The 27,829-nt window shown below is 43.4% G+C and overlaps 1 protein-coding gene across 2 annotated transcripts in view; it reads left to right on the top strand.

Moving 5' to 3' along the window:
- LOC134212338 (uncharacterized) overlaps positions 1–27,829 on the top strand; it is a 50,741-nt gene that overhangs the window by 4,318 nt on the left and 18,594 nt on the right. For both annotated transcript variants that reach the window (XM_062690099.1, XM_062690100.1), the window contains exon 2: positions 15,832–16,351. In XM_062690099.1, coding sequence (XP_062546083.1) covers positions 16,187–16,351 — 165 coding nt within the window. In that variant the 5' untranslated portion in view covers positions 15,832–16,186. The remainder of the gene's footprint in view (positions 1–15,831; positions 16,352–27,829) is intronic.

Below are 27,829 nucleotides of genomic sequence, written 5' to 3'. Positions count from 1 at the left end.
CTTGTTCAATCTCAACGTGAGGTTAAATAAGAGTGGGGTTATGGATATGTGTTTTACTTAGTTTTCAACAAATTGTCACCTATATGGATTCGCATTATGCGTTTTTCACAGTGTACTCTGTGTTTCGTTCTTGACGTTCGGGTTCGGCTACTCTTGTTCAATCTCAACGTGAGGTTCAATAAGAATGGGGTTATGAATATGTGTTTTACTTAGTTTTCAACAAATTGCCACCTATATGGATTCGCATTATGCGATTTTTACAATGTAATTTGTGATTGTCACCTATATGGATTCGCATTATGCGTTTTTCACAGTGCACTCTGTGTTTCGTCTTTGACGTTCGTCCATTGTTACGTCCTCTGTGTTTTTGTGACACCTCTCTTTAGTCCCTTGCTGAATGCGTCTACATAATTGGCTTTCCTATAAATGGTTCCATTCTCCTTTCCAACTTCGCTTCCTCTTCCTTTCCCCTTTTCACTTCCTTTTCCGTCAGGTAAATGATGAGAAAGGCCAGTGAAGGCGATGGCACAAATCTCCCAAATTGAGGGGAACGTGCCTCCTGAGCCGACGTTCTGATGTCCATTTAGAATCCGGAATCATTTATTGTATTGCAGCGGCACGGAAAGTGACCGCTGCAAGAATTCTTTCACAGCGGTTTGTCTACCGAGGCGCCCACTTGCTGTGGTATAAATTTCACGATGTTTCGTGCTGCGAGTCAAAAATTATTCCAGATGGAAACCGAAAGGAGAGGAAAAAATCTGCACACCCACGTTGATAATCCTGCTCATCGACGATGGAACCTACGTCAAAAAAGATTTCGGACAGCTTCCTGGCCAAAAATTCTACATGGCGACGGAACAAGGAGTAGTTCCTGCGAAGTTTAAGTTTGCTTTTTGGACAAACTTGCAAACAAATAAACAGATGATTTTGGCAAGGGATATGCAGCTGTGGAGCAAAGAGCTAAGTGTTTGTGGCGAATAAGACGATGGACTCGAAGCTGTACAAAGAGGAATGTCTTAAAAACCGCGGTCTACCTTCCATAAAGCCTATAAAGGTCCCGTGAAGTTTTGGCCAGATTTGGCGAGTTGCCACTACAGCCGGGAAGTCATCCAGTGGTACCACTATAATAATGAAGATTTCATCGATAAAATATATCCACGCAACTGCCCACAAATAAATCCACGAAACTGCCCACTGCTCCGGCCCATCGAGACATTTTGGGCAGTAATGAAACGGAAGCGTAAGAAAAGTGAAAAAACAGCTCTGGACGCGACTCAGATGACTAAAATGTGGAACAAATGCGCCAAGGAAGTTGACCTCGAAGGTGTGCAACTTTTGATGAGAGGAATAAAGAAGAAGGTGCGAATTTTCATTAGAAACAAAAAGAAATGATTTGTATCATAATTGTTTACTTAAAGTACAGTAAATTACCTTTGTTTTGATGTATTAACCTTATTTGTACGTCAATCCGTTACCGAGATACAGATGATTTTATTATTCCGGATTCTAAATGGACATAGCTTTAACCACTAAGTCTCCAACCTCAAATGCCTTGACATCTCCAAACCATTTAGTACGCCTTGTAAGCGTAGGAAGGTATTCCCGTATCCAAAAATGATCCAATTTTCCATGAACCCCCCATGTGTGGGGCAGGAGGGGGTATGAAGTACCACCTCGTTTTCGTATTGGTGAACGATGCTGCTGCCGCTTCATCGATTCGCTTCTCATTCGTCTCTCAAAACTTACGTCCGTTGTCGGAGTATATTTTCAATGGTGCTCCTCGGCGACAAACGAATCTGCGGATGCAGGCTACGCATCAGGATGGAGTGGACAGGTCATCAGCCACCTCAACATGCACAGCACGAGTCGTCAAGCAAGTGATAAGGCAGACCCACCGTTTTGCGTTTGATCGACCTACCTTGACGAGAAGAGGGTCAATCAAGTCGACTCCAATATAGCTGAAAAGTCGCACCCCTGGTGACAGCTACGCTTCTGGCAATGGTCCCATTTTAGGGACAGTTGGTTGTGCCTTATAAGCTTTGCACCATTGACAATTCCTTGATACTGTCTTTTCAACCACACGAATCAGTGGAATGTAGTATCTTTGCCGAAGTTCGTTGACGATCGTCTCCGTATTATCGTGAAGGTACTTCCTGTGGTAAAAGTTGACGATCAAGTTCGTCACATGGCGATTCCATGGGAGTATAACTGGATACTTGAGGTCATATTGATCCACGCGCGCAGCTTCAGTTCGGCTGTCGATTCGCAAAACCCTGAACTCGTCTAGCATTGGTGTAAGCTTGTATAGCGAGCTGGTTTTATCAAGTGTACGCCGCTGATCTTCCGGGAAATGTTTGTTGCTCTCCATGATAGACAGCTCGTCCGGATAAACTGTCCATTGTACCATCCTCCAGATTAAAGTCTCTGCTGCCTTCAGTTTATCGTGAGTTGGTCCTTTCTCAACGCTAGGGTTTTTTTTGGGTGTTGTGGATGGTAGCGTATGGTGGCGTTGTGGATGGTGTAATAAACAAAATTTTCTGCCGAAGTTCAGTTCTAAAATTTGCTGAGCTACAGCGGTGCCCGATTTTACCGATCCAAAAAGAAAAAGTTAGTGTGTAAGCCACAGCACGAAGTAGTCTATTCCAATTGGAAAACCGTTCGAAATTTATAAGAGGCGAACTTATTTCGTGAAACATTTGGCATGGACGTAGTTCTTCGTCTGTTTTGGTTTCGGCCAATGTTCTTTCGCCAAACCTAGACATTCCGGTCCTTGGATCCAGCGGCTTTCCTCATCGAAACAAGGCCCCTTGCCCCATTTTGTGGCTTCATCGGCAATATTGTGTCTACTTGGAACCCATCTCCATTCAGTTTCCTTTGCCAACGAGAGAACTTCGCTAACCCGACAAGCAATAAACTGCGAGTATCTGCGGAGATCGGAGCAAAGCCAGGCCAAAACGGTTTTGTAATCTGACCAACGTTGGTGTAGCGTTGGTGTATTCGGACGGTGTGATTCTCGCCTACGAATGATAGTAATCGTGCTCACAAAACGGCTGCCATCAGTTCCAAACGTGGAATGGAGGCGTATTTGATCGGCGCAACCTTAGTTTTAGCAGTCACGAGAGAGCATTGTGGATTGCCTTCCGTATCAACGATCCTGAAGTATACGACAGCCGAATACGCCATCTCGCTGACGTCGACGAATGCACGTGCTTGCAATGTGCCATACAATTCCGCGCTGGCATCCTTGGAGTAGCATCGAGGTATCTACATCTCCGTCAAAAAGCTCGATCCATTTCCGCCACCGATATACAACTCGGTTATCCACGCACTCGTCCCACCTCACCCCGCTTCGCCTTACATCATGCATAATTATTATGCCATGTAGTAGGAAAAATTCAGGCACTCCTTGGTCCTTGCATTGTTCAATCTGTATATTTTCCGGCAACCCAACTCGGAGATTTCAAGTGTAACGATTCGCGAACTGTCTTCGGAGCGTGTAAAATCGGCAGTCCATTTTAAGCACAGTGGTATTACCGGGCCTTTTAGATCTAACTGCTTCGCTAGATCTTTTTCCGCTAAAGTGGCAGACGAGCCCTCGTCCAAAAAGGCGAAGGTGTGAATGGATTTCGATGGTCCCCGTATAGTTACTGGAATGATGCGGAAAAGTACGGATTGGTTGCAGCGATGATACGTGTGACTCTCCGTTGCCTCAGAGAACGAAACATTTCCAGTTCTCGCCGCTGCCGGCGCGTGTAGTAATGGATGACGGCAATACTGACACCCTTCGACGCACGATACAAACGGGCGCGGAACAGACAAAACTCGATTTTTCGGAGAAAAAAGCGCCAGCACGAAGATCGAGGCCGTGAAGAGACGGAGCAACTGTACCGCCGCGCTAACAACGCACGAAAGTTCTATGAGAAGTCTAACCGTTCACGTAAAGACCACGTGCTACAGCTCGAAATGTGTAAGGACATAAACGAGAACCTTCTTACAAACGAGCGTGAGGTGATCCAAAGGTGGCGACAGCACTACGAAGAGAACCTGAATGGCGATGTGGCAGACAGCTGTGGCGGTATGGTAATGAACCTAGGAGCACGCGCGCAGGACATGCGACTTCCGGCTCCGAATCTTCAGGAAATCCAAGAGAAGATCGGCCGACAGAAAAACAACAAAGCCCTGGAGTTGACTAACTACCAGGAGAGCTGTTTAAACACGGTAGTGAGGCACTGGCTAGAGCGTTGCACTGGGTAATTAACAAGGTTTGGGAGGATGAGGTTCTGCCGCAGGAGTGGGTGGAAGGTGTCGTGTCTCATCTACAAACAGGGCAATAAGCTGGATTGTAGCAACTACCGCGCAATCACATTGCTGAACGCCGCCTACAAGGTACTTACTTACCTACTTATGGATCCTGTACACCTCCGGTGGTGCAAAGGGCCGACTTGAAAGATCTCCATGCTGAGCGTTGCCCGGCTATCGCTTTAACCTGTTGCCAGGTTAGATTTCGGTCGACTTCTTTTATTTCTTTATTGAGGCTTCGCCGCCATGAGCCTCTGGGTCTGCCTCTGCTGCGATGTCCCGCTGGGTTCCAGTCTAATGCTTGTTTACAGATTTCGTTTCCGCCCCTACGTAGAGTGTGGCCGACCCAGCCCCACTTCCGATGCCGAATTTCTGTTGCTATTGGCCTCTGGTGACAACGACGATGGAGCTCGTTGTTTGAGATCCAGTTGTGAGGCCACCAGGCCCGAATTATATACCGCAGGCATCTGTTGATGAACACCTGCAGCCGTTGAGTGTTCTCCACTGATACACACCATGTTTCGCTAGCGTATAACAGCACAGATTTCACGTTAGAGTTGAAAATTCGTATTTTGGTGCGTTCACTTGTCTGCCTGTTTTTCCAGATATTTATTAAACTCGCAAAGGCAGCCCTTGCTTTCTTGATCCGTGCGCCTATGTCGATCTTGGTACCGCCGTCTGACGACATTTGGCTACCAATATATTGGAAGCTTTCAACATTCTCCGCTGGTTGCCCGGCTACTGTGAAACTGGAAGGAGTCACCGTGTTTACATCCAACGATTTGGTTTTGTTGACGTTGATGACTAAACCTGCCGAGGAGGAGCGCTCGGCAAGGTCGTTGAGCTTACTTTGCATATCAGAGCGCCGTTGCGCGAGGAGTGCAACGTCATCAGCCAATTCGAAGTCGTTTAGGTGCTCCATGGTTATAGGCTGCCATAACAGCCCGCGGTTTGGTTCACGGTCAATCGCATCTACCAGAATCTCATCGATTACGATGAGGAACAGTAACGGTGATAGAATACATCCTTGCCTCACACCAGCTACGACCCGGATAGGGTCGGACAGGAGCCTATTGTGCAGCACTTTACACGAAAAGGCCTCGTACTGTGCTTCGATGAGGCCGATGATTTTCTCAGGAACCCCCTTGCGTCTAGGGGCGCCCCACATATTCTCGTGATTGAGATGATCGAAAGCTTTTCGTAGTTAGCGAACACCAGATAGAGGGACTCTTGGAATTCGTTGACTTGCTCCAGGATGATACGGAGCGTGACGATATGGTCCACTCAGGATCTTTCGGCACGGAATCCGGCTTGCTGCCGCCGGAGAGTCGCATCGATCTTCTCCTGAGTCCGGGCTAGGATAATTTTGCACAGAACTTTGAGAACGGTACACAGCAACATAATGCCTCGCCAGTTATCGCATACAGTCAGGTCACCCTTTTTGGGCACCTTCACTAAGATACCTTGCATCCAGTCGACCGAGAAAGTTGCAGTGTCCCAGATAGTACGAAATAAACGATGCAGTAGTCGAGCGCATGTCATGGGGTCAGCTTTGAGCATCTCGGCTGATATGCGGTCGACCACCTGGGGCTTTATTCGATTTTATGCTTTGGATGGCTGTTTGAATCTCTTGCAGTGATGGAGCTTCGGTATTGACGCGTGTTATACGTCAGATCCTAGGCAGATCATGCCAAGGTGGTGATGGCCTGGCGGGCACTTGAAAAATTTGTTCGAAGTGCTCGAACCAGCGTTTCAGCTGGTCAGTTGGGTCGGTCAATAACTGATCATTCGCGTCTTTCACAGGCATCGTTGCATTCATCTTCGCCCCGCTTAAGCGTCGTGAGATATCGTAGAGGAGGTGAATGTCCCCGGTTGCGGCGGCTCTCTCTCCTCCGTCGGCCAAAGAATCTGCCCACGCTCGCTTGTCCCGTCGACATGAGCGTTTTACTTCCTTCTCAAGAGCCGCGTATCGTTGACGGGCTAAGACTTTGGCTCCTCTGGTTTTCGATCGCTCTATCGTGGCTTTGGCTTCTCTTCGCTCCTCTATCTTCCTCCAGGTCTTATCGGTGATCCATTGTTTTCTCTGGGTGCGTAGTTCGCCCAGATTGTTCTCGCTGGTGGCGATGAAGGCATTCTTGATGGCAGTCCATTGGTCTTCCACGCTGCCACCTTCCGGAATATCTGCAGCACGCGTCTCCAGTTTTTCAACGAAGACCGTTTCATCTTCCAGTCGGCGTGTGTTGAATCGTCGTCCTCCTGCCGACAAATCCTCGAAATGCGTAGGCGTATTTCGCCGATGAGGAGGTGGTGGTCAGACGCGATATCGGCACTACGTTTATTCCGTACATCAAGAAGGCTCCGTTTCCATTTTCGGCTGATGCAGATGTGGTCGATTTGATTTTCTGTAAAGCTGTCACGGGAGATCCACGGGACCTTGTGAACCGGTCGATGAGGGAAGAGCGATCCCCCGATCACCATGTCGTTATTACCACAACATTCTGCGAACAGCTCTCCGTTTTCGCTCATTTCTCCGAGACCATGGCGTCCCATAATGCGCTCATGGTTCGAGTTGTCGGATCCGATCTTCGCATTGAAGTCGCCCAAACAGATCTTGATATTGGAGGCGATATACGTACAGTACATATTGTATGGGGAAGTACATAATGGGCTAAAATTTAACATCTTAAGTGACATTTTATACGATCCTTATGAAGTTTTGCACCATATTATGTAGCAATATGGGAGACGAGGAATTGCCTGATATCTGGTTGGACGGCCTCATTTGCCCTCTCTTTAACAAAGGGCACATACTGGAGTGCGCCAATTACCGAGGAATCTTCTTCTTCTTCTTATTGGCATTACATCCCCACACTGGGACAGAGCCGCCTCGCAGCTTAGTGTTCATTAAGCACTTACACAGATATTAACTACGAGGTTTCTAAGCCAAGTTACCATTTTTGCATCCGTATATCATGAAGCTAAACACGATGATACTTTTATACCCAGGAAAGTCGAGACAATTTCCAATCCGAAAATGGCCTAGACCGGCACCGGGAATCGAACCCAGCCACCCACAGCATGGTCTTGCTTTGTAGCCGCGCGTCTTACCGCACGGCTAAGGAGGGCCCATTTACCGAGGAATATCTCTCCTTAATTCGGCGTACAAAATTATGTCCCGTCAACAGATTGAAACCGCTTGAAGAGTCCTCGTCGGCGAATACCAAGCAGGTTTTCCTGAGGGCCGATCAACGACCGATCAAATGTTTACCCTGAGACAAATCCTTGATAAACTACGGGAGTACAACTTGCAGACACATCATCTGTTTATTGATTTCAAGGCGGCGTACGATTCAGTGAAATGGAATGGATTGTGGCAAATTATGCTTGATCATGGTTTTCTGGCGAAACTGATACGACTGATTCGTAGAACGTTGGACGGATCGAAGTCAAGTGTAAGGGCTTATTACGGACTTCGTAACCAGCTTAAGTCCCGTTGTCTGCAAACGAAGACAAAATGCGCGCTGTATACTACTCTGATTCTTCCGGTGGATTTATACAGCCATGAAACATGAACGTTGGAGGAGGCTGATCGGAGAGCTTTCGGACTGTTTGAGCGTAAGGTGCTGCGGACAATACTCGGCTGTAAACAGGAGAACGGTATCTGGCGGCGTCGCATGAATCACGAGTTGTTCCAGTAGTATAATGGGCTGGATATTGTTAAGCTTATACAACACGGCAGACTACGGTGGGCTGTACACGTTGTTCGTATGCCGGAAGAACGTCAAGCGGAGATAATATTTAGTAGAGAGCCCGGAAGAGGCCGCAGGCTTTCCAAATTGGGCGCATAGTCGAATCACACACAATCCATTTGTCAAGCCAACACACTGTGTATAGCACACGTTTAGAGGAGCGTGAGTATTTAGAATGTCTTGCAGCTACACATATTCTTCATCAGCAATTTTACTGATCAAGTGAGGTTGTGTGTGCTATTTGTCAATCGGTCGTCAAGCTCAGACCCGACCTCATTGCGTAGGTAGGAGCACGCAACTTTGATTACCTACCGATGACTCAGTAAAGTTTACCAGTAAGATTCGGCGGAAGCTTTGCGATATCTCTGCAGTTGGATTTTCGATAGTTGTGAAATTTTAAAGTTCAATTGTATTACGTTAGGGTTCAGATGTGAATGTTCTGTCATCGATGATAAATGTCTTTGCTCATGTATATTTAAACCACACTAGGTAATGTTTCCATTGACCCCCTCTTCTTGGTGTAGGCGAACTTTTTACATCGCTGTCTTGTATTTCTACCACAGGCTGTTGTTGTTGAAGGCACGGCTAGTCTGGATTCACATCCACAGGGAAAAGTGCAACTGAGACATGACCTATATTTTTTTCGACCAGCATAGAATGCGAATGTACATTAACCACATGGAGGGGGCGGCTGGCTGGCGGTACCAAACCAGTGTTAAAACTTGTATGTGAACATTAGGTGCTCGAGCAGCAAGTTATTAAAGAGTTAGTGGCATTTGGTGGCAGTGGCAGTTATTATTGATAAAATTTGCACTATCAGCCTACATCATTTTTTGAACATTTGGCATATAAAATTTCTTCAAGTGAAATGTTATGACTAAATAATAGTACCATTTATTCCTGATTCTCTAGCGCAAGCCTCTACGTGTTTTCTAGATGACTTCCAGTGCCATACAGCCCAACAACGAGGGAACAAATGGAATAATGAATGCGATGTTGTAGGTCTATCATTTGCAAGACAAAGCTCCAACCGGACCGGAGAAACAAGCGACGCCAATTTGGAAAAGAATTGTGGGTGATGTCGTGTCCTATTGCACCTCATCTACACCACAGCAGCTGTGCAGTCGGCTTTGTGGTTTCCTGGTTGTGCAATCAGTCGGACTGAAAATTTGCACCAGGAAAGCAAACGATGGCGTTGGTATGAGGTGGGTGGCTATGCTATGCTTTTGTTTTCGGGTTTAATCTGTACGAAAATTGTGGCCTGATTGTAGGTTTTGTCAGCATTGATTACAAATTCTGTCCACGGAGGAACATGTGGCAATTTGTGTGACATTTGTATGGTTTTGATTCATATTTTCGTTACTAATTGCTGAATTCAATTTGTGATTGTATAACAATGTCGAGAAACAATGATAAATTAGAGGCACACTTTCCAGGATTCACACGGTTATCGTTTCAATAATGATTGAGCTTAGTTCATTCTGCGTTGAAGGAAAGTCCATAAGTCAATATTTTCATATTTTATTTTGCAGTTGACACAATTGCCGTCCGTTACTTCTTAGTTGAGACACCTTATTACGATACACATTTTGAAAGCATTTTTATACTTACATATTCTATAAAATTCATATCAATTCGTTTCAAAAGAGAATTCTACCCAGTATGATGCTAACTTCTCGATTCAATAGAAACAAATCAAATGTTCTAAAATCTTTGGATTTTATTAATGCTTTTGAAATAGCGAACTATTTGAGTGACACGAAAGCGGACGCAATACCAATTTGAGAACAATATGGTTCCTAAGAGGCGATCACAGGGGATCGAGTGCGCGTCTGACAGTCTATTCAGTACGACAAATACATTCACTACGCTCTGCAATGGATTCCAATGAGGTAGATGTCATCTGCATATGCAAACGTGTGATGATAGCGCCGTTTTTCCGCATACTGGATCTCCTGATCACACCCCAGATTGCAAAATTAAACGTACGTTGGAAAGTGCATACCCTTGCTTGAATCCATCTTAAGTTACAAACGAGGTTTACACATCGTCTGCCGTCCGAATTCTCAAATTCAACGTATTAAGTATTAGCTATTATTATAAGTATTAGTTTGATCAGTTTCGTCGAAAAACCATGTTTAGATATTGTTGCAAGCGATGGATGTATTAAATTGCGGGTACCGAGTCTATCAGCAGGAATGACACACATGTTGTTGTCTGCGATCAGCTATAAAGCTTTCTCAATTTTGACGTAGGACTACGTCTGTCTTTTCTATATTGGGGTACATTTGCGAAAATCGGGGACCGTCACGCAAATATGATAGTCTTCAAACTTTAATATCTCAGCCGTTTCTCGATGGATTTTCAATTTTTTTGGACCATTCGATCAAGGATGAGTCAACGCTTCTTTGTATTCTGATTTTCAACTATTTATTATCGATAATTGATAAAAAGTTTAGAAATAGGTAAACTAACCAATCACTAGCACAGGCATCACTTGCGGGTTTGGATCTAATCCTCAGTTTGAATAAAATTTCACGCAGAGCGGACGCATCAAAGGCGGACACAGCATCACGGAGGCGCTGGTAACAAATCCATCGCATTGGTTTTGGCGCTCAGTGTGTTGCTGCAGATCATTCAACCTCAAAGAACCACCATTTCATATGAAGAAAAGGTTGACTATAAAAATAGTACCACAGACAAACAGACATAACATTTGTGAAATTATCATCGTTCACAGATATACTGGTCAATTTGAATAATCATTAGTTGGCCAATCGTCACTTGTGGGGCGCGCATCGTCTTTGATCGGGTTTGACGTTTGCTCACTACCGCCACCTGGTTCATGATTTGCCCAACTTAGATAAAACAACAAATGTCGTTAGTGTTCGTACGACGATGAATTTGATGAACGAATGTTCAATGTGTTATGTCTGTTTGTCTGTTATACTACTGTTGCGATTCCGCACCGCAAAGTGGCGATGCTGAAAATTTATTACAAATTATGGTGTCAGTTAGTTGGAAAGGCACATTGGGGAAAGAAAATCGGTTCTTCACAGGGCCAGAATTTTCTGAAAGAAAGGTTCAATTGCGAAAATGGACTGTTTTGGTGGCATCGGCGTTTGGCGTGGAAGCTTGGTTTCTGTTAGTGATTCCATCCATTCAAATTTACTGCATCATCTCCCTCCGACGCGACGATTGAGTTTTGCACTTTGAAGAAAAAAAATATTTTGGATAGCCGGATCAACCTTCTTTCGTATAAAATGGTGGCTTTTGCATAAAATCAATGAAGACGCCACCTGAGTGGAAACTATCTACAGCAGCCACCCATCGGTGAACGTCGCTCGGACAGACAGATACCAAGAGATAATGTTTGGTAATATGAAGAAACTTCGTCTTGAGTCTAATTTCTGTTGTTATTCTTCGCAAAAATACGTATCTTAGATAACCAACATCTCATAACAAAATTCAGAAGCTTGCGAGAAAATTTCATAGGATTTTTAGAATTTGTCATTCTCCGAACGGTCCGTTGTTTGCGGAATCTCGATCACAAAAGCTCGCGCGCGCCCCGCCTCTTCAGTAATCGTTATGAATGCACATTATATTTTTACTCATTTTAGATCACACAGGGGCGGGGCTAACGGGCTTAACTTATTGAATTCAAGAAAGCTGCTGTCCGGCGCGCGCGGCTGCAAAAACTGCTTCTACCAGGTCTTCACTCTTGGCATGTTCATCATTGAAAATAGCTGCTAGGGTGGACCTTGTCAACTGGAACGCTTGCTCGCTAAAGAGCAAAATAATTGAGCCGAAGGATTTCCTTGAGGAGAAGGAAATAGACGTGGCGTTCATCACCGAAACGCACCTAAAACCGGAGGTAAACGTCAACATCCCGGACTTCCGCATCGTGCGACTCGACCGGCTGACCAGGGGAGGCGGTGTGGCCATCGCTTTTCGCTACAACATCAACTGTCGTCTGCTTCCAAGCTTCCAGCTCAGTGTCATCGAGGCGATCGGTGTCGAAATCACCACTTCGGTCGGCACAATCGCGCTCATCGCGGCATACTGTCCAACGCAAGCCAAAGCCGGCGATGGATCATCGTCAAGCTTACGCGGAGGCAAGGTCAGTTTATCATTGCCGGCGACCTCAATGCCAAACATCAAGCCTGGGGCAACAGTCGCGGCAATCGAAACGGCACCATCTGGAGCAACGACATGGAGGAAGGCCACTACACGATCTTGAGCCCGGATTCCCCCACTCGGCTGAGTCGGTCCGGTGTCCACGCAACCCTCGACCTCTACATAACAAACCTGAGTGACCACGTCTCGTCTATCTGGTGGTGGGGGAACTGGGCTCCTCGGTCAATCGGCACCAGCAGTTACGGTGAAACTACCACCGAGTGAACTGGCAGCGGTTTCAGCAGTGCATTGATAACATCGTCGATTACGAGGTGCGTCCGGAGACGCCGGAAAGTATCGACCGCCAGCTTTGCGCTATCGAGGAGGCGATCAAGGCGGCCCAGGAACAACACGTACCGACGGCTCGGCAGGTAAGCAACTCCTTAAACATCGATACACTCACCAAAGATTTAATTCGATTGCGGAATTTCACTCGCAGGCAGTTCCAGCGTACTGGACTGCCTGAACTTGAGGCACGTTGCAATCGAATCACAAAAAATATCCAGGCCAGAATGGTGGACCTCAAAAATAACGATATCTCAAATAAGATCCGCACTCTCCAGGATTATGCCAAGCCGTTCTGGAAAAGGACCAAACTACTAAAATCCAAGCCTCAGCCCATTCCACCTTTGATCCCACTAGACAATAATGGCTCTATGGATCGCTTGATAACTCCTGCAGAGAAGGTCGCTGAAATAGGTCGTCACTTTGTCAGCTCACACAATCTTAGGCAGAACATTGATTCCATGGTACTATCAATTTCGAATAGCTACGTAGTCCTACGTCACCTTTGCGTACAACCCGATTGGGCTGCACCTTGGAGTTTTTGCTCCTAGAAGCTACTGTAGCAATTTCATCTAGATCCGTCATTCTATGTGACTCATTAGTAACACGTAAAATCTTTACCTTATTACGAAGAGGCTCCTGAAAACCACAAGTGATTTAATCAAAAAACAAAAAACTTATACCTTGATGAAAAAAGATGATTTTTTTGCTGGGATGAAACGCGTCATCGAGCTATTAGACTTGCAGAATCGATTGGATCGAAATGCTTCGATTTATTTCATTTGTCCGATACTCGTTTTAAAATTAATAAATTTATTTATTTATTCTTGTCTACGTTTTCAACATTTGTAGCACAGACTGCTGTATCTTAAATCTAATGAAATGATCACAAACTTATTATGGAAACATTAAGCGTTAAAATTAACAAATTACACATCAAATTGGACAATCTAAAAGGAGAAAAAACATCATAACAAATAATAAAAAAAAAACATCACTTTGAAACATATTCATTGGAGTAGTCGCCACGGTGTTCCGTTAATTCAAGGCTTCCAGATATTTTTTATTCGTAGAATAAATTCACGGAAATTGAGTTCATCCGGCCATGTTGAAGCGCGCATGGCCAAATCTTTCCATCTACTTCTCAAGACAACTTTGAATGAGTTAAAATCCAGGAATTTGCAGTCCGTTTGCTTCGCAACTAATTTTACAACGCTTATACAATCACCGATAGGTGCACCAAGGCATGGATAAACCATCCTTTCATTATCCAGCTCGGTAGTAGCATTGTCGATATTTGTCAGAAACAACGAAAAGTAGACGACGTAGTCCTTCAAAAAAAAAACAACTTACACCAAAAATAGATATTTTCTTGTAGATAATTTTCTTGTAAAAAAACTGTAGCAATGATGGTTTTTGAGTTATCGAATTATTTCGTAAAATTTGACAAATCCGACCATTGTGCGTCGTCGTCACCGACGATTTTCGGACCGGCACACACCTCTACTGCCACTTTTGACTCTCTACTGCTTAACTTTTAAAAAGGATCTTAGTAACATTTTTTACACACTTAAATCATTTCACAGATTTCGGTGAATTTTTCTTAAATTCACCGAAATCTCAACAGCAGATTTGTTCGGTAATTATTTCACCGATTTTCTGCGGTATTTTCCTTTGTTCAACTGTCAAAACTTCCAAAAAATCTGTAAAATTTTTACCGAACAGTTCTGCTGTTGAGATTTCGGTGAAATTTCACAGAAATCTGCGATTTATTTTAAGTGTGTACATAAATTAATTTGAATAGCGCAATCAACAAAACACCATGAAAGCTATTGATTGCAGTATTCAAATTAATTCATGAAAAAATGTTACTTAGGTCCTGTTGAAAAATTAAGCGAGAATTGTGATAAAAATATTTGCTCAGAACTACAGGATATCACTTGGTGCAAGAACGCTGCCTACTAGAACAATATCGTGCATGCGACAATGGGTGGAACCGGTTTCACGGATTTTACGGAAACGGATATATCTCAGGTTTTTGTTGTCCGATCTGTGACATCAATATATCAATCAACTCAGGAAGACCTCTAGTTTATGTAAAAAATATAAACAACAAAGCAAAAAATACAAGCGCTCAAAATATAGCATTTTTGACATGCCCTCAAATAATCCGGATTTTCTCCGGTGTCCAGCGGTCTGAACATGGATTTGGAACAGTTTCCCAAAACATGATTAATTTTCCAGTTGAACACTGTAAGAACCAAAGAAATTGGTTGATTTTTCACAGAGTTATGGTCATTTGAATTACGATAAAATTTAGCCTGTCCCGATCAATCTGCCCAACCCCTGAAATTATTTCAACAAAATACTGAAATAGTTATTTTAAGAACTATTTCATAGTTAAAATAATTTCAGCATTTATTTCAGTGTAAGCTATTATCATATTTGATGCTCAAAGGAATTTTCTTTTATTTTCTAACCTGACTCTCAAGTTTGTGATCACGATGGACTTTTAAAGTTATTTACTGACAGCTTTTATTGCCAATCAGTATGTTCAGATAAGTCGATCGTGGATCGAATCCGCCACCTTCATCTTAGTAATACTGTGTCTTAACTGATTGGGCAAACATAGATCCACATATCTCATATTTTATACATCTATTCGCTATCATATGAGAATTTGTCTTTGCTGGGGAGTAACGTCCATATGTACTGAATCTAATCTCTCTTGTATTGAGTACTTCCGTATATCATTAGAACATGTTAACAAGAGTTTGCAGTCCAAAATAGGCAAGACTTTCATTAGCAGTAATGTTTCAGTTATGCTTCTATCTTTGAGTAAAGTCTGCTGGTCGCATTTTTGTTCATCGCCTGTCTTCTGATGCCTTGCCGTTCGTTCATTTTCAGCCCGACTTAGGTTGGCTCTTGTTTGAAGTGGGTATTGTTCAGACACCGTTTCATGTTTGCCATATAGACAACATCCTTGTAAATTACAAAACAAACAAACGTGAAAGATGTGCATTGGATGTTGAAGCTTACGAAATATATTTCAGAACTGAAACGAAATTCCGGCAAATTATTAGCTTTTATTGAAATTAAAGTTCTTCTTCGATTTTGCAATCCATTTGTGTGGTTTTGATAAAATACTTTACAAGTTCTTGTGCTTTATTATTAAAATACGCTTTAGGAAAATTCGCCAGAATAATTAAATAATCGATTTTTCCATCAGTGGTACCATATTACTATACCAAGCTTTATTAGTTTCGCCAATATTTTATGCAAATGATTAATCCTTTTATATCCGTTCTCTTCACTACAACAGGCAACAAGGCAACAGCACAACGAAATGATAGCGCAACAGCTGCCGTCGTCGTTTCTGATACGGTCATGGGAAACCATTAGCATCGACACTCTTCAACGATAAGAGGATCCACGAGGAGACATATCCAGCACATACACCTCCGTTTCGCAATAGACCCTCCCAAAAGTTTCCGAGAAAGCCATCAAGCTTGCCCACACGCACCAGAAAAGTACCCCCAACCCCTTTCCGCTCCAGGTCACGTCCCAACACAGCAAGTCAAGCCCCCGGTGGGGCTCAACTGTGGCGGCGGCGGTGTGCCGTCTTGCGTCAAGTGCGGTACCAACACGTTTCCACTCCCAGCCGATAGAATCATATTATGTACGGCGGTGGGAGCCCCCCATCGAAACTAACGGGGGGCTCCATGTCATCTCGAAGCAAACGCGCTAAAAAGACCTCCTGGGGCGCCCGGGAACGGGCCGGCATGAGCTTCCTGATTGTGATAGCATTTTTTGCTATTTTTGGACTGATTATCCTAACCGAGGTGAGTGCGTTATGGGGTTTACCTTGAGGACGGTGCTTCAAGGTTTGTGCGTATATGGGCGATCAATTGGGGTTGAATTATCGGGTGGAGTGCTTCCATTGAATGTATCACGTGGATCTTAGAAAGCTTTCAATTAGTAATTGCGTAAAGGCTTTATAAAATGTCAAGTATTGAAGCCGCACAATTTTAACCTCAAGTATTTCATTGAGTTTAATCATTTATATTCGAAATTAATAGATTCGGACTGCAATTACATTATTGAATTGTAATGCAAAGATATGTTGATAAATGTCAATAATAACCTTCTAAAAAGTAATGAAAAAATTGATTTATTCTGAACGATTACTGCCTTGAAGGAAAAAACACCTGTTGATCAAATAAAATCATCGACCATGGTTGCCGACAAATCGACTGAAATGTTTTGCAAACAAATAAAGAAGAACTGCGAATGTCCAGCAAATAGAAGGAAAAGTTCACTGAATAGCGTGAAAAGAGCGGCGATGTTTTCGCCGCTTCGGTAGACAGCAAAATAAATTGCCCATGAAAAATATATTTTCTGTTTTCTTTCAAGAAATATTTATATTATGTAAATGAATAGAACAAATATTCCATGAAAAAATAAGAATTAGTGATATGATACAGAAAAAGAAAGCAGAAACTTCATGTGTTTTATAAATGGTTTATATTTGTATATTCGCGACGTACCAACACGTACTTCCCAACATGCAATTAGCTTCAGGTTTAATACAAGTTGTTATACAAATGTTGACATGTTTGTACAATAATTATGTACTTTCCTAGACCTGATCAAAAGTTTTGTACTAGTTGGCTATCGTAATGAGGCTAGTAATGAGGCCATACTTATCAATTATTTAATCACAAGGAGTTTTTGAACCAAAAATGCGCCATTCGTCTCTATTTGAACATCTTCAAACCATGAATAATATAATCTTCTTCTTCTTCTTCTTCTTATTGGCATTACATCCCCACATTGGGACAGAGCCGCCTCGCAGCTTAGTGTTCATTAAGCACTTCCACAGTTATTAACTGCGAGGTTTCTAAGCCAAGCTACCATTTTTGCATTCGTATATCATGAGGCTAACACGATGATACTTTTATGCCCAGGGAAGTCGAGACAATTTCCAATCCGAAAATTGCCTAGACCGGCACCGGGAATCGAACCCAGCCACCCTCAGCATGACCTTGCTTTGTAGCCGCGCGTCTTACCGCACGGCTAAGGAGGGCCCCGAATAATGAATAATATAATAGTTAAGGCAAAACTCTCAAAGAGTTCACAAAAGTTGTGTGCTTTACATATAGAACGCTAAGTTGTTTTGGATTAATATCCCCACTTACCAAGCCCTATGAAAAGCTCATGTTCCTCTGGAAAACACTTTTGTAGGTATACAAATATCAGGTTGTCCAAACAACTTAGTACTAACTTATACACAAAATAAACGGATGGCTGATTTTAATACAATTCTGCATAAACACCTCACAGAAATTGTATAAAACTTTTTTCAGAGAGAGAGATTTTAATGCAACCATTGTATAGAAATCTTACAGTTTTGTATTATTTTTGTACAGTATCTGTACAAAAAGCTTACATTTCTTGTATTTGAACCTTGCAGGGATGTATGGATAAAAATTACATAAATGGCTTCAATGTAAACGCTTAGGACAATTCACGATCGACGAAACCACACCTATTTTGCGGCCAAATAATTTTGGAATTTTCCGAATCAATCATCTTGTGGCAGTCACCAGTCGATTTCTAAGGCCGTGAACTACAAATGCAGCATATGAACATCCCGCATACTTTATTTACTGCTGACCAGTGTCATTTCCACAGCCTTTGACTTTTCTTTTCTCAAGTGTTTCAACATCAGCTAGTCTGCACCGAGATTTACATGAGGGGAATGGTAAAGTTGACCAACCTATCTTTCTCAGAGTAAAAATTAGAAACTGTTTTTGTAATAATTCGAATTCGAGTCGACTTCTTGATTGGGTCATCATACACATACGTCACGTAAAGTGTTTTCATCGTGTAAGAGTAATTGATTATTACTAAATCGTTCCTGACCCAGCTTGCAGATAATATTTTGTACAAAATATGATGTACTCCCGAGTAAATGATGTGATGTTACATTTTTTACATTATATCAAACAGATGATTTGGATATCTATTATAAAATTTGTCAATTTTTCGTTGAAAGTCAGCATCATTGATGATATTTTTTTAATTTTGTCAGTTGAACAATGATAAAACACGGACAATCTGAGGAATGATGACCGAGCAGTTCTGCTGTTGAGATTCAGGTGAATTTCATGTTAATCTTTGAAGTGAAATAAAAGTATTGCAAGCGTTAATGTTGTTAATTTTATGCATTGAACAAATGAATACTTTACGCGACAAAATTTATTGGACGCACTAAACGAGAAATTGTAACGTTCAAGCGCTTTTGACATATCATTTTGATAAATTGCAGCTTTTTAATAAGCAATAAAAAAGCACTCAAACGAAATAAACCCTAATTAGCGATTGTCTACTGTGATAACTTTGATATACAGCTTTCATTCCAATTCATGTGTAGCCCTTTTTTGAATTTTCAATTTTCTATGGAAAATGTCCATTTTTCATTGGGTTGGTAAAAAACCGTTTTCCATCGAACAACACCGTTGATTTACATTTCATTATGCCGATGCCACTTCAGCACCGCCTCCACAATCGGATTGTTATCCGGGTGTTGGCTCGCAATGTTTTGCATATCTACTGAATTTGCATACTGATATTTCATTCGTTGACGATGAGGAATTTTTAAAGTGCTGGTGATAGCCGTAAGGGCATTTTATTGATCGCTTATTTAGCTACATTTTTTGTTTGGTTCGATAGACTGTATGAATAATGTATGTCTGTCAATCCAAGTCAACCATTTGTTAAATATTACAAATATTACAACTTTCGAAGAAATTGCCGTGAAATTAACGAAGCATTTCCCATGGACATTTCGAAAAATCTTGCTTTTACGCAGGATTCTGTGTTTACACGTTTTTTCGCTTGTAATTTTGATCGTGTGACTTCAATTTGCCACCAAAGTTTATGCAACATGTTTTAAAAAATCCTAAATAATTCAAAGAAAAATCACATGGTAATTAATATCTCCAGGCAAACGTGTTCAATTGAAGAAGGGTCCATCTACCCTCATTGTCTTATATCGGGCAAACGTGTTCATTTTAAAAAGGCATTACAACTCGTCTTCCCCTAAAACCGGGCGAAGCGATTATCAATAAAAAAAGCATTATCCCTTTCCTTCGCCTTATACCGGAAAACGGATTAATTTTCTTCCTTTATCTCTATCCTCCTTCCTCATTTTTCCATTCTCTCTTCCTACATCTCACTTCGTATTTCGCCCTCTCTCGCTCCTCACTCACACTTCTCGCATCATATTTTTCACTTCTCACTTCTTACTCCAAACTTTTCACTTCTTACTGTGTACTTCCTTCTCATTTCTTACTTTTCGCTTCTCACTTCTCATGCCTCACTTCTCACTTCCCACTACTCACTTCTTCATCTTACTTTCACTTCTCACATCTTACTTTTCACATCCCATATGTCACTTCTAATTTCTCACTTCTCATACTCATCTGTCATTTCTCACTTTTCATTACGTTCTTCTCACTTCTCACTCTTCACTACTCACTATTTATTTCTCACTTCTCACTTTGGTCTTCGGCCCAATGACCAACAATCTTAATTTTTTTTTACAATTTTTAAGCAAATTGTCCCGCGATCCTCACTTTTGTTGCAGCTCAAAATTATGTCAAAAGCCAATGATGCGACTTTATGTAAAACGACGCATAGGGGAAACCGCCAAATGTTGAACGGCTAAAATTCTTGCCTATTGTTGAACGCCCATAAGAAATGCACGTGCGTTCAACAATAGGCGAAGAAATTAGCCGTTCAACATTTGGCGAATTACCCTATTTCTTTTTCAGTTTTAATTTTATCTGCACTATGAAAACAATTCGGGGAAATGTTGCATTCGGGGAAGTGTTGTATTCGGGGAATTGTTACATTCGGGGAAATGTTACGTTCGGGGAAATGTTATTCGGGGAAATTTCATTCGGGAAAATTGCATTCGGGGAATTGGTTTTCGGGGAATTGTCGTACAATCGTTTTATTCTAGTAGAGTAAGCGTAAAACGAATGCTCAAGTCGTAGCTTCCATGGATACCATACCAAGTTTGGATTAGCGAACTCTGTTGCTCGTTGTTTACGCAGCAATGGTCGCTCATAACCGTTGTTTTGCATCCATCTGAGCAAGGCTGTTCACTCACTGGCGTAGAATGCTATGATTGAATTAGATCAATACTCGTCCGCTTCACTCATGCTTTCAATGCCTGGTGCCATTTTCAGCTGCTGGTCGTAGCCATGGACTAGTCTACCGTTTTGTAGTTGCCTTCGAACTAAACTTCGACTTCGAACACCTTTGAGAGTTTTGAGCACAGGCATACTGCAACGAGGTATTGGTAGGATTCAATACTCGCACTGCGGTAAGTGTGAACGTTCGTGATGTCTGAGAAAAATTTACCGTCGGTTAGAACGTGGTCGATTTGGTTTTCCGTGTCTTGGTTAGGTGATCTCCATGTGTTTTTGTGGATATTCTTGTGGAAGAAGAAAGTGCTTCCGCGGGAGGCTGCCAAGTTTATGCAGCGTTGGTCGTTGTCATTCGATACAGTATGCAGACTGTCCGATTCGATCACCGGTCTGTACATTTCCTCCTTTCCTACCCGAATGGTATAACGCCGATGACGATTTTGACGTGCCGCAATGGGCATCCATTGTCTGCTCCAGTTGGGTACAGAACGCTTCTTCCTCGTCGTCGAGTCGTCCTTGGTGATGGCAGTGCATGCTGATTACGCTATAGCTGAAGAAACGCCTAGCACTATGAAACCGGTTTCCAGCTCGTTGGTGGTGCTCTAGCTTTGCGGGGATGTAATTCATCGCAGATAGGTTTTATAGGCGGTTTATTAGGCTTGCACAAACCTTCTGTCTCTTTCTTTTTGTGTGGTTTGTCCTCTACATTGGCAAACCACACAAATCACAATGACCTGAGGAGAGATCGTCAAGACCTTGGACATAGTTCCTGCTGCTAAGAAAGATACACTATTAAGCGATAGACGTATCGGTTTACGGAGATTTTTAAATCCAGATCCCTTGAAAAATTGTAAATTATTACGAGACGCATATGACACATTATCTCGCCTTCAACTAGGACAGCGGTTCTCAACCTTTTTCTTGAGAGGTACCCCTTAGAACTTTTGCATTAATTGAGGTACCCCCTCTCGAAATTAGGCTTCCAATCCTCTTGAAAGAATAATTCCGAGCCCTTTGAAAAGAAGCTCCTTTAAGCATTTGAATCCCTTTAAAGTAGGCTTCCGCGCCTCTCGATTAGAGGCTTTTGAGCCTCTTGTAGAGAGGCTTCCGAGCCTCTTGAAGGCGGTTTTCGACCCTCTTAAAAGGAGTCTTCCTTTGCATCTTAAAAGGACGCTTCCAAGCCTCTTGACAGACGAATTCCGAACCTCTTGAAAGAAGGCAACCTATCCACTTGAAAGGAGGCTTCCGAACCTCTTGAAAAGAGGCTTGCTCTTCCGAGCCTCTTGAAAGGAGGCTTCTGAGCCTCTTGCAAGGGGGCTTCCGAGCCTATTGAAAAAAGGCTTCCGAGCCTCATGAAAGGATTTTGAAAGAAGGCTTCCGAGCCTCTTGAAAGGAGGCTTTTGAGCCTCTAGAAATGGAGGCTTTTGAGCCTATAGAAAAGAAGGCTTTTGAGCTTCCCGAAAGGAGGCTTTTGAGCCTCTTGAAAAGATGCTTTTGTGTCTCTTGAAAGGATGCTTTTGTGTCTCTTGAAAGGAGGCTTCCGAGCCTCTTGAAAGGAGCTTTCCGAGCCTCTTGGAAGGAGGCTTCTGAGCCTCTTGAAAGGAGGCTTCTGAGCCTCTTGAAAGGCGGCTTCTGAGCCTCTTGAAAGGAGGCTTCTGAGCCTCTTGAAAGGAGGCTTCTGAGCCTCTTGAAAGGAGGCTTCTGAGCCTCTTGGAAGGAGGCTTCTGAGCCTCTTGAAAGGAGGCTTCTGAGCCTCTTGAAAGGAGGCTTCTGAGCCTCTTAGAAGGAGGCTTTTGAGCCTCTTGAAAGGAGGCTTCTGAGCCTCTTAAAAGGAAGCTTCTGTGCCTCTAGAAAGGAGGCTTCTGAGTCTCTTGAAAGGAGGCTTCTGAGCCTCTTGAGAGGAAGCTGCTGAGCCTCTTGATAGGAGGCTTCTGAGCCACTTGAACGGAGGCTTCTGAGCCTCTAGAAAAGAGGCTTCTGAGCCTCTTGAAAGGAGGCTTCTGAGCCTCTTTAAAGGATGCTTCTGAGCCTCTTGAAAGAAGACTTTTGAGCCTCTTGAAAGGAGGCTTCTGATCCTCTTGGAAGGAGGCTTCTGATCCTCTTGGAAGGAGGCTTCTGATCCTCTTGGAAGGAGGCTTCTGAACCTCTTGAAAGGAGGCTTCTGAGCCTCTTGAAAGGAGGCTTCTGAGCCTCTTGAAAGGAGGCTTTTGAGCCTCATGAAAGGAGGCTTCTGAGCCTCTTGAAAGGAGGCTTCTGAGCCTCTTGAAAGGCGGCTTCTGAGCCTCTTGAAAGGCGGCTTCTGAGCCTCTTGAAAGGAGGCTTCTGAGCCTCTTGAAAGGAGGCTTCTGAGCCTCTTGGAAGGAGGCTTCTGAGCCTCTTGAAAGGAGGCTTCTGAGCCTCTTGAAAGGAGGCTTCTGAGCCTCTTGGAAGGAGGCTTTTGAGCCTCTTGAAAGGAGGCTTCTGAGCCTCTTGAAAGGAGGCTTCTGAGCCTCTTGAAAGGAGGCTTCTGAGCCTCTGGACAGGAGGCTTCTGAGCCTCTTGGGAGGAGGCTGCTGAGCCTCTAGAAAGGAGGCTTCTGAGCCTCTTGAAAGGAAGCTTCTGAGTCCCTTGAAAAAAGGCTTCTGAGCCTCATGAAAGGAGGCTTCTTAGCCTCATGAAAGGAGGCTTCTTAGCCTCTTGAAAGGCGGCTTCTGAGCCTCTTGAAAGGAGGTTTCTGAGCCTCTTGAAAGGAGGCTTCTGAGCCTCTTGAAAAGAGGCTTCTGAGCCTCTTGAAAGAAGGCTTCTGAGCCTCTGGAAAGGAGGCTTCTGAGCCTCTTGGGAGGAGGCTTCTGAGCCTCTTGGAAGGAAGCTTCTGAGTCCCTTGAAAGGAGGCTTCTGAGTCCCTTGAAGGGAGGCTTCTGAGCCTCTTGAAAGGAGGCTTCTGAGCCTCTTGAAAGGAGGCTTCTGAGCCTCTTGGAAGGAAGCTTCTGAGCCTCTTGACAGGAGGCTTCTGAGCCTCTTTAAAAGGAGGCTTCTGAGCCTCTTGAAAGGAGGCTTCTGAGTCTCTTGAAAGGAGGCTTCTGAGCCTCTTGAAAGAAGACCTTTGAGCCTCTTGAAAGAATGCTTCTGATCCTCTTGGAAGGAGGCTTCTGATCCTCTTGGAAGGAGGCTTCTGATCCTCTTGGAAGGAGGCTTCTGAACCTCTTGAAAGGAGGCTTCTGAGCCTCTTGAAAGGAGGCTTCTGAGCCTCAGAAAGGAGGCTTCTGAGCCTCATGAAAGGAGGCTTCTGAGCCTCTTGAAAGGAGGCTTCTGAGCCTCTTGAAAGGCGGCTTCTGAGCCTCTTGAAAGGCGGCTTCTGAGCCTCTTGGGAGGAGGCTGCTGAGCCTCTAGAAAGGAGGCTTCTGAGCCTCTTGAAAGGAAGCTTCTGAGTCCCTTGAAAGGAGGCTTCTGAGCCTCATGAAAGGAGGCTTCTTAGCCTCTTGAAAGGCGGCTTCTGAGCCTCTTGAAAGGAGGTTTCTGAGCCTCTTGAAAGGAGGCTTCTGAGCCTCTTGAAAAGAGGCTTCTGAGCCTCTTGAAAGAAGGCTTCTGAGCCTCTGGAAAGGAGGCTTCTGAGCCTCTTGGGAGGAGGCTTCTGAGCCTCTTGGAAGGAAGCTTCTGAGTCCCTTGAAAGGAGGCTTCTGAGTCCCTTGAAAGGAGGCTTCTGAGTCCCTTGAAAGGAGGCTTCTGAGCCTCTTGAAAGGAGGCTTCTGAGCCTCTTGAAAGGAGGCTTCTGAGTCTCTTGAAAGGAGGCTTCTGAGCCTCTTGAAAAGAGGCTTTTGAGACCCTTGGAAGGAGGCTTCTAAGCCTCTTGAAAGGAGGCTTCTGAGCCTCTTGGAAGGAAGCTTCTGAGTCTCTTCAAAGGAGGCTTCTGAACCTCTTGAAAGGAGGCTTCTGAGTCTCTTGAAAGGAGGCTTCTGAGCCTCTTGAAAGGAGGCTTCTGAGCCTCTTGAAAGGAGGCTTCTGAGCCTCTTGAAAGGAGGCTTCTGAGTCTCTTGAAAGGAGGCTTCTGAGCCTCTTGAAAGGAGGCTTCTGAGCCTCTTGAAAGGAGGCTTCTAAGCCTCTTGAAAGGAGGTTTCTGAGCCTCTTGAAAGGAGGCTTCTGAGCCTCTTGAAAGGAGGCTTCTGAGCCTCTTGAAAGGAGGCTTCTGAGCCTCTTGAAAGGGGACTTCTGAGCCTCTTGAAAGGAGGCTTCTGAGCCTCTTGAGAGGAGGCTTCTGAGCCTCTTGAAAGGAGGCTTCTGAGCCTCTTGAAAGGAGGCTTCTGAGCCTCTTGAAAGGAGGCTTTTGATACCCTTGGAAGGAGGCTTCTGAGCCTCTTGGAAGGAAGCTTCTGAGTTTCTTGAAAGGAGGCTTCAGAGCCTCTTGAAAGGAGGCTTCAGAGCCTCTTGAAAGGAGGCTTCCGAGCCTCTTGAAAGGAGGCTTCCGAGCCTCTTGAAAGGAGGCTTCCGAGCCTCTTGAAAGGAGGCTTCCAGGCCTCTTGAAAGGAGGCTTCCGAGCCTCTTGAAAGGAGGCTTCCAGGCCTCTTGAAAGGAGGCTTCCAGGCCTCTTGAAAGGAGGCTTCCAGGCCTCTTGAAAGGAGGCTTCCGAGCCTCTTGAAAGGAGGCTTCCGAGCCTCTTGAAAGGAGGCTTCCAGGCCTCTTGAAAGGAGGCTTCCAGGCCTCTTGAAAGGAGGCTTCCAGGCCTCTTGAAAGGAGGCTCTGAGCCTCTTGAAAGGAGGCTTCCTGCCTCTTGAAAGGAGGCTTCCAGCCTCTTGAAAGGAGGCTTCCGAGCCTCTTGAAAGGAGGCTTCCAGAGCCTCTTGAAAGGAGGCTTCTGAGCCTCTTGAAAGGAGGCTTCCTGAGCCTCTTGAAAGGAGGCTTCCTGAGCCTCTTGAAAGGAGGCTTCCGAGCCTCTTGAAAGGAGGCTTCCGTGCCTCTTGAAAGGAGGCTTCCGAGCCTCTTGAAAGGAGGCAACCTATTCACTTGAAAGGAGGCAACCTATTCACTTGAAAGGAGGAGGCTTCCAAGCCTCTTGAAAGGAGCCCGAGCAGCACAAGTCAGGCAAATCTGGTTGCAGCAACTTGATTGCGACTAAATCTGGTCACATATGAGTTGCAGTAACCTGTATGGAATATGTGTGCTGCTAGGGAGGCCTCCAAACTGCTTGGAAGAAGGCTTCCGAGATGCGTAGAAGGATGCTTCTAATCCTCTTGCAACGAAGCAACCGAGCATTAGTGAAAAAAAATTGTTTTATTTATTCGATGTTTTGCACGTTCGATCTTTTGTTCCGCAGCCTTTCGTACATTGTGTTGGTTGTGGATGGCAGAATTCAATTGGGATTTATTGATCCCATTGCATAATATGTGCAATATAAATTTTTGTATCAAAACTGTATCAATGAGTTTTGATTGGAATTGTAATACGTCCGCCATTACGCATTTTTGTACGAGGTGCCCCCTAGGGCCGAATATAATCCCTACTTTTGAAGTATTAACCCGTTCCGTTGTAAAGCATCCTCTCTTGCCCTAATTTTCTCTTTTAAAGCATACGTTTTTTATGATAAGACAAATGAGGATATGGTTCCTTCATTCAGATCATGTACATATTTGGCCAGTGTATGGAAAGTTTTGCCTTATCTACAAGCAAATATGTTCATAAAAGACAGTGCTGAGCATTAAAAAAACTTTCACTTCTTTCCTCTTTTATTTCTCGATTTTTCTCTTCTTTCTTTCCTCTTCCTTTTTCTAACTTTTTTCTCTTTTTTCTCCTTTCTTCCTGTTTCCTAATTCCTTTTTATTTTCTTTCTTCTTCCTTTTTCCTTTTATCTGTTTCCTTCTTTCTTGTACCTTCTGAATCCCTCCTCCTCACTCCTCTCCTCTTCTTGATTTCCTTTTCTCTTTCCTGTTTCTTTCGTTCGTCTTTCGCTGTTATTTTTACTTCATTCTTCTTTTTTCCGCAACATACTTCATTTTTTTCGTTTTTTTGTCTTCCCACGGTGCCCCGGTAGACTGTTATTATAAAATAAAAATGTCCATCAAAACCAAGGGGCTCGATTCGTGTGGTAGTTCTGCACCTATGGACCAATTTTTTAAAAATTCCCTAGAAGGAATCTTGAGAAATCTTGATTTGAAGTTTTTAATTAAGAAATTTCAAAAGAATCTATATTTTAATTCAATAATATCCCCAAAATACCTTCAAAGCCGTCCAAAAAGTGGTCCAAGTTGTTTTCAACCAGTTTGCATTTGTTGCCTTTATTACAATTATAAATTTTTACAACTGATTAAGCTCACCAAACTGACTTTTTGTATGGCTTGAAGCCGTTTATCTTCAAGAATGCTACCTCTCGTTCAGAACCATTCATTAATTCACGTGCAGGCTGCAGATTCTTTGTTGAATGCCATTCAGATTAAAGTATGTATTTTCTCTATTGTATTCACAAATGTATTCGAGCATCAGAAGTAAAGATTAGAGTATGGAAAAAAATGATAAAAAAAACCAATAGCTTTGTTTAAAGTAGTGTAGTTGTTTAGCATTATATAACAGGTTAGATCTTCGTCAGATGCTGTAACAATTGAATTGACGGAGCTTTATCATATTCTGATATTTCCCCGCCAAAGGATCATCGGACTGGTAATGACTCCAAAGATGGCGGTAAGGAAAAGCTACCATTTTCAAGAGTGAGCTCGGCATATAGAATGAGATCTCGAGAACCAAGGAAAACATCAGGTAAAATGCACAAGAGAAAGAAAAAAAATTATAAGCTTTGTGCATATTCTTTTGGGGTTTCGGTTACGACGAAGAAATATTCAATTTTTGAACTTTTAAAAACACTTTAATAAAGAAACAAAATGAACCTTTGCTTATCTCTGTCACTACACATCTAGTTCGGAATTGTTAATCCAATTCAAAGTTGCTCGAGAAGCGCCATGTTGAGTAAATTTATGGGTGAACCAAGTACAGATGAGGCATCAACAAATTGCATAGAGTTCACTAGAATCCCGATCTTTCGGATTACGTCATTACTATATTAACAATTTTCTAATTAATATTTCAATCAGCAGGTTCTGAATGATTTCAAAAAAATGTACGCAAGATACAGCTCTTTGAA

Source organism: Armigeres subalbatus, chromosome 2, assembly GCF_024139115.2.
Source record: "Armigeres subalbatus isolate Guangzhou_Male chromosome 2, GZ_Asu_2, whole genome shotgun sequence".
Classification (NCBI taxonomy): domain Eukaryota; kingdom Metazoa; phylum Arthropoda; class Insecta; order Diptera; family Culicidae; genus Armigeres; species Armigeres subalbatus.
Note: the sequence above shows the minus strand (reverse complement) of the source record. Positions and strands in the feature narration are given on the sequence as shown.